This window comes from Babylonia areolata, chromosome 1, assembly GCF_041734735.1.
Source record: "Babylonia areolata isolate BAREFJ2019XMU chromosome 1, ASM4173473v1, whole genome shotgun sequence".
In the NCBI taxonomy this organism is placed as follows: domain Eukaryota; kingdom Metazoa; phylum Mollusca; class Gastropoda; order Neogastropoda; family Buccinidae; genus Babylonia; species Babylonia areolata.
In genome coordinates, this window is record NC_134876.1 from 100959168 (window position 1) to 100969167 (window position 10000).

The 10000-nt window shown below is 45.2% G+C and overlaps 1 protein-coding gene and 1 pseudogene across 2 annotated transcripts in view; one reads left to right on the plus strand and one right to left on the minus strand.

Moving 5' to 3' along the window:
- LOC143294639 (neuronal acetylcholine receptor subunit beta-3-like) overlaps window positions 1-10000 on the minus strand; it is a 228374-nt gene that overhangs the window by 112573 nt on the left and 105801 nt on the right. The window contains exon 2 of one of the 2 annotated variants that reach the window (XM_076606018.1): window positions 6238-6329. In XM_076606018.1, coding sequence (XP_076462133.1) covers window positions 6238-6319 — 82 coding nt within the window. In that variant the 5' untranslated portion in view covers window positions 6320-6329. The remainder of the gene's footprint in view (window positions 1-6237; window positions 6330-10000) is intronic. The other variant, XM_076606026.1, reaches the window with a different exon arrangement.
- Window positions 6399-10000, plus strand: part of LOC143293623 (uncharacterized) — a 9867-nt pseudogene continuing 6265 nt past the window's right edge.

The window sequence follows — 10000 nt, forward strand, 5'->3', positions numbered from 1 at the left end:
GCCCCTGCCCCAAGTACAAGAGCTGTGTCTGAAGTATTGATGCAATACAGCGGAAAGGAGCTGCAGCCGGCATTAAATTGAGAAGACATCCTTTGCAAGACGTATACATAAATAGTCCTGACATATTTGATAGGCTTTTGTCAATTTTCAATGATAACAGTAAGCACGCCTTACTTTACGACAACAACAACAACAAAAACACATAAAACAACAACAAAACAAACCGACTAAGTGAATAGATAAGTGAGTTATATAACTAACTCACTGATTAGGTAAAAAAAAAAAATGATTAAAAAAACAACAAACAAACATTTGGGGAACTCTGGTGTTTCGATTTCGAAATCTCCCATATGAAAGATTTTATTCAATTCAGAGATGGCTTTTAAAACAATTTTGTTACTTTACTTTCACAAAGGTAAGCAACGGTTTTCATGTCGATACTTAACTGTGTAGTAATATCGACATTTTGTTCATGCTGGTGAAGTATGGATTTTATTTCATTTACCCTTTTTTTCAACATCGTTCAGCGGCTAGAGAGATGCAGTCTGCATTCAGTTCTAGTTTCCCGCTACTACGTCTGAGCTGAAGTTGGATTTTGTTATGATTTGTTCCTGGTACAGTACAGATTGTTTTCAACTCTGTTTTGCTGAACATTTGTGGTGAGTATATTTTCATTTTTGGTTAAACTGCCCCTGAAATACACTTTGTTTTGGATGTCTTAAAATCTACAGGTAAGGACTTGTCCATATACGCTACACCACATCGTTTCTGAAGGAATCAGAATCCTGACATTCCAGAAAATACGATCTGACAGTAGAAACAAACTACTGGGTATCGAGGCTTATAAACTCCACACGCTCAGAAACATTTGGAATATCTAGTTTCTGTGTAACCAATTGACAAATTATTTCATGGATTCCTGACCAGTCTCCATGATGAATGAGGTAGGTTGTTAGTGCGAATGGTGATTTTCAGTATAGTGAGGTAAAGGGCTTGATGTGGCGAGGACGTGGTTTTCACAGAAAAAAAATCGATACAATGGAATTATGTTTAGTTTCCGTTGTCATGCAGTTTATCGCGATGACTTCGGCATGGCTGGGCGACTGAAAAATTAGCTTCAAGATGAAGTGAAGAACTTCTTCTTCGTATTTTTCCCATAAGCGTTCTGATTAGATACATTGTGTCATCTGTCTATCTACCAATATTACATAGCCAGTTTTCCTAATGTAAATAAAAGTAATATAACGAAATAAGATAAAAATGAAGTCAAAACTAAAAAATAATGAAAACCCGTTTTGGATCATAATAAATATGACAATCTTGCTACTGCATCTTATTAATTTGATAGCAGTATTCATGACGGTCTTTTGTATACATTTCCTCCCAAAATCTAAAATCTTCATTGCTGCTGTCGAGTAAGTGCTGTCTTTGAAATGGCTCATCTCCCCAGCTACCAAACCAGCAGTCAGCGTGAAGATTCCATCTGGCACTGGATGGGAATGGAATGAGCGGCAGGACTCCACGACTCCTGCTGCTGCCTAATGCAACCAGCAACAGGGTCTGGGAGAGCTTGTTGCACAGTGACGATACCATCTTACACCAGGGAGGCATAAGATGCGCTGGTTCTAGAATGCAGCAGTGTTATCAGCAGAATTCTCCACATTAAGGGAAAAGAAAGAAAGAAAAAAAAGAAGGAAAGAAAGGATGAAAGAAAGAAAATCAGTGGAAGCAAACCACTGTCAGAACTATTCCAACATAAGGCTAGACGTTCCAGTGTGGATGTTGCTTATCGACATTCTGTACAGAGAGGTGGGGCTCTGCTGACATCCTGTTGTTAAACAGAAAAGTGGTACTGCTTATCAAAGCTCTAGGTTCTGTTAAAGTCCTGTTAACATGTGGGACTCTAATAACTGTTTGCCAGAGGCCTAGCTTATGTTAAAATATGGGACCGTATTTACTACTTATCAAAGCCTTGAGTTATGTTTAGGTCCTGCTAAAATGTAGAACTCTGTTTAATACTTGTTAAAGCCCTAGGTTCTGTTTAGATCCTGTCTGTTTAATTGTGGGACTGTTCGCTGCTTGTCAAAGACCTGGGCTCTGTTTATGTCCTGTCAAAATGTGGAACTCTGTTTACTGCTTGTCAGAGCCTTGGTTTCTGATTAGGTCCTATTAAATGTGGAACCCTGTTTGATGCCTGTTAAAGCCCTAGGTTCTGTTTAGACCCTGTCTGTTAAATTGTGGGTCTGTCCGCTGCTTGTCAAAGCCCTGGGCTCTGTTCAGGTCCTGTTTGTTAAATTGTGGGACTGTTCGCTGTTAGTCAAAGCCCTGGGTTCTGTTTAGAACCTGTCTGTTAAATTGTGGATCTGTTCGCTGCTTGTCAAAGCCCTGGGCTCTGTTTAGACCCTGTCTGTTAAATTGTGGGTCTGTCCGCTGCTTGTCAAAGCCCTGGGCTCTGTTTAGACCCTGTCTGTTAAATTGTGGGTCTGTTCGCTGTTTGTCAAAGCCCTGGGTTCTGTTTAGGTCCTGTTTGTTAAATTGTGGGACTGTTCGCTGTTTGTCAAAGCCCTGGGTTCTGTTCAGGTCCTGTTTGTTAAATTGTGGGACTGTTCGCTGTTAGTCAAAGACCTGGTTCTGTTTAGGTCCTGTTTACTGCTTGTCAAAAGCTTTAGGATCATGATAGGACTGTATTTACAACATAATGATTAAAAAAGCGGGTTTTTCGCAATCTCTGCATCAGTATTGAGCTTCGTTGACAGTGCGTCGAAACGACGCCTTGCTAACATCATGTGAAATATTCGGCTCAAGAAAGTGCTTTCATGCAGCAGCGTGTCTTGGGTGGGAAAAAATTGATGCAGCTCATCCCTCACCAGACTGATTTTATTGTAGGTAGTACTGGGTCACATGGTTACATGGTTACCCAACAGTTCCGTACGGCACCCCAACGACTTTTCTCAAAGGTGAGAAGAAGGAATTACAGGTGTGCTGACCCGCTTTTCGCTGCGTACCAGCCTTCCACTCTCGTAAAACACAAACCAATCACTGCACACAACAATCGTTTCTCGCACATCATCTGCACCTGGATCAATGCTAGCTACTCAAGGACAGAGCTGATCACTGCAGAATGGTGGCTGAGCAATACATGAAGCGTAAAGGTAACGAGCGCACGCCCAGAAGCTCAAAGTTTGTTGCAAACAAAACGTTCAGTACATGTGCGCAATTAGGTCCAAAACTGTTTCTTGACAAGTCAGAAATAAGCACTTATCGTGTTTGTTGTTGTTGTTTGTTGTTGTAATATATACATGAGCGTGGAGGGAGACAGTAGCCTGACACATGATTGGAATAAAAAAAGTTTTACTCGGAAGACTGTCAGGATTACAGAATGCATAATACAGAATACTTTATTACCTCAACAAGAGCAATTCACTGTACCCGTCACATTGCATTTCATTCTCCACTGTTGACTCTGACTGAACGAAACGCCATCATGGAGACATATTTGAGAGGGTCTGTAGCACAGCAAGATGGCCGATTCACCTGGAGGGTGGTCATCTGTCTCACAGCAAGATGGCCGATTCACCTGGAGGGTGGTCATCTGTGCCACAGCAAGATGGCCGATTCACCTGGAGGGTGGTCATCTGTCCCACAGCAAGATGGCCGATTCACCTGGAGGGTGGTCATCTGTCCCACAGCAAGATGGCCGATTCACTTGGAGGGTGGTCATCTGTCCAATGGCCGATTCACCTGGAGGGTGGTCATCTGTCCCATAGCAAGATGGCCGATTCACTTGGAGGGTGGTCAATGACGCAAAAGTGCACTGGTATGGCATTTGCGTCGTTGACATCCAACTCCTCGACTGATACTGCCCAGGATGACCCCATGTCTGGCACTGCTTTTTGTCTTTTTCTTTTTTCTTTTTCTTTTGAACATGTCGGAAAGCATGCATTTGAATAATTCACGGCTGCCAATTTTTTGTTTCATGTCTGAAAAGTTTGCGTCACTTCGTTTTTATCTACCTTCATTTTTCTTTTTATGACAATTGACTCGATTGCTGCCGTGAGATTTATATCTCTAATTCTGCACATGCGCATACACACAACATACACACACACACACACACACACACACACACACACACACACACACACACACACACACACACACACACACACAGAGGCAGAACGACAGACAGACAGAGGGAGAAAGAGAGAGACAGAGAGATGCCAGGGGAGAGAGATGGGTAGACAGATCGATCACATCCAGTCCGTCTCCTCTGTCCAAGGCATAGCGACAAGGAAAGCATTCAAACTGACGTAATGTTTCTTGACAAAATTATTTATATTTTTTCTCTCGCTCTCTTTTGATCCGTCTCTGTGCTCCTCTCTCTCTCTCTCTCTCTCTCTCTCTCTCTCTCTCTCTCTCTCGCTCTCTCTCTCTGTGTTTCTCTGTCTCTTTCTGTCTCTGTCTGTCTGTCTGTCTCTGTGTGTGTGTAATTATATATGTGTTTCTCTGCGTCTCTTGTGGAACTTCTGTCTGTGTTCTCTGCGTCTGTTGTAGAACTTATATCTGTGTTTCTCTGCATCGCTTGTGGAACTTATATCTGTGTTTCTGTGCGTCACTTGTGGAACTTATATCTGTGTTCTCTGCATCTCTTGTGGAACTTCTATCTGTATTCTCTGCATCGCTTGTGGAACTTCTATCTATATTCTCTGCATCTCTTGTGGAACCGTTTCATGGAAGAAAAAGTACACACAATAAGAGGAGACTGATGGGCAAAGAGAACGATAAAGTGGGTAGGGATGCATTAAGAGCAGACAGGCACACACACACACACACACACACACACACACACACACACACACACACACACACACAGCGGGGCAGAGGGACAGACAGACAGACAGACACACACACACACACACACACACACACACACACACACACACACACACACACACACACACACACACACACGTTGACTCCTTTCCGTCTAAAAACACTTATAGTGAATAGACGTTAAACTGAAGATAACACACACACACGTACACACTCACACACACACACACACACACACACACACACACACACACACACACACACACACACACACACACACACACACACACACACACACACACACACACACAGCAGGCAGAGGGACAGACAGACTGACAGTCAGATGGACAGAGAGACAGGCAGACAGACAGACAGACAGACAGACAGGCAGGCAGGCAGGCAGGTAGGCAGACACACAGGCAGGCAGGTAGGCAGACAGACAGACAGATAGACAAACTAATAGACAGACAGACAGATAGGCAGACAGAAACAGAAGCAGACAAACACAGCCAGGCAGAGGGACCGACAGACAGGAAGACAGATAGACAGACAGACAGACAGGCAGACAGACAAATAGACAGACAGACAGATGCAAACCAACACACAGGCAAGCAATGGGACAGGGAAAAGAGGTGAGGTAGGCAGCATACTGCAGGCCGTTCCTCTAGGGACAGACACAGACAGACACAGTTTTCCCTGAAGGTTCATACGCAAGCCCCCCCACCCCCCACCCCTGCAGCCCTCCCCCCACCCCCCTCACCTCCCTTCCTCTCAGCCAGGCCGAGGGCCAGGGACAAGAGGTGAGGTGGGCAGCATGCTGCAGGCCGTTCCTCCAGGGACACACAGGGACCTGGTCATTGGTGTGCACGGCACGGAAAGCTGTCATTACCAAGTCAGGGTCACAGTGTGGTCTCCGCTTGTTTCTCTGTTTGGGGGAAGGGGCAGGGAGGGGGGAAGCTTATGTCAACATAAATGTTGGCCTCTGGTGAAATAATCATGTACGAAAAATCCAGTCTGTGTGTGTGTGTGTGTGTGTGTGTGTGTGTGTGTGTGTGTGTGTGTGTGTGTGTGTGTGTGTTTGCGTGTATGTGTGCATGAGTGTCTCTGTGAGTGCATGCTCGTGTGTGTGTGGCGGAGAGACAGAGAGAGAAAGAAACAGAGACAGACAGAGAGAGAGAGAGACAGACAGACAGACAGACAGACAGACAGACAGACAGAGAAATACGCAGTGAAGGATAAAAAAAGAGATAAAACGACACAAATGCACACACACACACACACACACACACACACACACACACACACACACACACACACACACACACACACACACATCGAAACAAGCACGCTGACTAACAAATGTACAGATAACCAGACAGACAGACAATATACAATATTACTCACGTGTTTTCAGTGCAGAGTAGAGGGAAAGCACGTGACACCATATCTGCCATAGCGCCAACAGCTTCACTGCTGCGTTGCCCATTGCTACCTGCCTGCCCACATAGTCATACTACACATCAGGCACTGCCTACACACAATACTCGTGTGTCAGTGTATAGTCACACTACACATCGGTCACTACGTACAGACAATACTCGTGTGTCAGTGTATAGTTACACTACACATCAGTCACTACGTACAGACAATACTCGTGTGTCAGTGTATAGTCACACTACACATCGGTCACTACGTACAGACAATACTCGTGTGTCAGTGTATATAGTTACACTACACATCAGTCACTACGTACAGACAATACTCGTGTGTCAGTGTATAGTCACACAACACATCAGTCACTACGTACAGACAATACTCGTGTGTCAGTGTATAGTCACACAACACATCAGTCACTACGTGCAAACAATACTCGTGTGTCAGTGTATAGTCACACTACACATCAGTCACTGCCTACACACAATACTCGTGTGTCAGTGTATAGTCACACTATACATCAGTCACTACGTACAAAGAATGATCGCGTGTCAGTGTATAGTCACACTACACATCCGTCACCGTATAAACAATACTCGTGTGTCAGTGTATAGTCACACTACACATCAGTCACTACGTACAAACAATACTCGTGTGTCAGTGTATAGTTACACTACACATCAGTCACTACGTACAAACAATACTCGTGTGTCAGTGTATAGTCACACTACACATCAGTCACTACGTGCAAACAATACTCGTGTGGCAGTGTATAGTCACACTACACATCAGTCACTACGTACAAACAATACTCGTGTGTCAGTTCTTGCTTCAGTTTCAATTTCAGTTTCTCAAGGAGACGTCACTTTCTTTCGGACGATGCATAATACGCCAGTGGAGTGATGACCTAGAGGTAACCACCTAGGAAGCGAGAGAATCTGAGCGCGCTGGTTCGAATCACGGCTCAGCCGCCGATATTTTCTCCACCTACACTAGACCTTGAGTGGTGGTCTGGACGCTAGTCATTCGGATGAGATGATAAACCGAGGTCCCGTGTGCAGCATGCATTTAGCGCACGCAAAAGAACCCACGGCAACAACAGGGTTGTTCTGACAAAATTCTGTAGAAAAATCCACTTCGATAGGAACAACAAATAAAACTACACGCAGGAAAAAAAAAAAAAACCAAAAAATGGAAGGCGCTGTAGTGTAGCGACGCGCTCTCCCTGGGGAGAGCAGCCCGAATTTTACACAGATAAATCTGATTGACACAAATGACGTACAATACAGTCATGAACCTTTACGTATTTCACTTTCCTTTACACAGGTATCTACATGTTCCAGAACTATTCAAGCTGCATAATAAGATGAAGACATTCCTTTGAAATAAAAGAAAAAAAAGAAGAAAACAAAAGTTGGAGATCTCATGGAACAAGGGCGGAGGGGGAGGGGGGCGTAGGGGGTGGGGGTGGGGGGTGAGAGTAACAAAAGCAACGGCCTGTCCTGGCATAACTCTTAAGGGGGGTGTGGGGGTGGTGGAGGGGGGGGGTGCATCTGGGCCCATTCCAGTGGAATCCAACCGATTGTGTTGTATGTGTGTGTCTTTCCCAGGCGACAGAAAGGCGCGAACACAGGCAGGTAACATCTTCCCTCTCTTCTTCGTTCGTTCGTTCGTGGGCTGCAACTCCCTCGTTCACTTGTACGTGTATGAGTGGACCTTTACGAGTATGACCGTTTCTACCCCGCCATGTAGGCAGCCATACTCCATTTTCAGGGGTGTGCATGCTGGGTATGTTCTTGTTTCTATATCCCAACGAACGCTGATATGGATCACATGCTCTTTAACGTGCGCAATTAATTTTCTGCTTGCGTATACACACGAAGGGAGTTGAGCGATCGGAAAGATCTCCACCCTTTACCCACCAGGCGCCGTTACCGAGATTCGAACCCAGGACCCTCAGATTGGAAGTCCAACGCTTTAACCACTCGGCTATAGCGCCTGTTAACCAAGAGATAATATGCAGAACTGAAGGGGTGAACTGACGAGCGCTGACAGCTGCGCTCTGCTACAGATGTGTATCAGCACCAACACCAACACCATCACCATCACCAACACCATCACCAACACCATCACCATCACCAACACCAACACCATCACCATCACCAACACCAACACCATCACCATCACCATCACCATCACCATCACCATCACCAACACCAACACCAACACCATCACCATCACCATCACCAACACCATCACCATCACCATCACCATCACCAACACCATCACCATCACCAACACCATCACCAACACCAACACCAACACCAACACCATCACCAACACCAACACCAACACCATCACCATAACCAACACCAACACCAACACCATCACCAACACCATCACCATCACCAACACCAACACCATCACCATCACCAACACCAACACCATCACCATCACCATCACCATCACCAACACCAACACCATCACCATCACCAACACCAACACCATCACCAACACCAACACCATCACCATCACCAACACCAACACCATCACCATCACCAACACCATCACCAACACCATCACCATCACCATCACCATCACCAACACCAACACCATCACCATCACCAACACCAACACCATCACCATCACCAACACCAACACCATCACCAACACCAACACCATCACCAACAATAACACCATCACCATCACCAACACCAACACCATCACCATCACCATCACCAACACCAACACCATCACCATCACCAACACCAACACCATCACCAACACCAACACCATCACCATCACCAACACCAACACCATCACCATCACCAACACCATCACCAACACCATCACCATCACCATCACCAACACCATCACCATCACCAACACCAACACCATCACCATCACCAACACCATCACCATCACCATCACCATCACCAACACCATCACCATCACCAACACCAACACCAACACCATCACCATCACCAACACCAACACCATCACCATCACCAACACCATCACCATCACCAACACCAACACCATCACCATCACCAACACCAACACCAACCAACAATAACAGGCTGTCGGCACGCTTTCAGTTTCCACACCGACTGTCCTGGTTTTTTGGGTTTTCCTTTCTGTGGTGTTCATGTGGGAGATATTCGGGAAATTCTTCCACTGTTTTGTACTCTCTCTCTCTCTCTCTCTCTCTCTCTCTCTCTCTCTCTCTCTCTCTCTCTCTCTCTCTTTTTCTCTGTCTGTCTCTCTGTCTGTCTCACTTTTCCTCTCTGTCTGTCTGTCTCTGCCTGTCTGTCTGTCTCTCTGATTGCCTGTCTATGTCTCTCTGTCTCTGTCTCTCTCTCTGTTTTTGTTGTCAAAAGGACAGATTGGAAGACTAAGCAATGCCTAAAATCTTTATCCTTGAGTTATACAGTTCTTGAATCTTTGAATCTCTCTCTCTCTCTCTCTCTCTCTCTCTCTCTCTCTCTCTCTCTCTCTCTCTCTCTCACACACACACACACACACACACATTTCCTCTCTGTCTGTCTGTCTCTGCCTGTCTGTCTGTCTCTGTCTCTCTGATTGTCTCTCTGTCTCTGTCTCTCTTTCTCTGTCTCTGTCTCTCTCTCTCTGTTTTTGTTGTCAAAAGGACAGATTGGAAAACTAGGCAATGCCTAAAAACTTTATCCTTGAGTAATACAGTTCTTGAATCTTTGAATATCTCTCTCTCTCT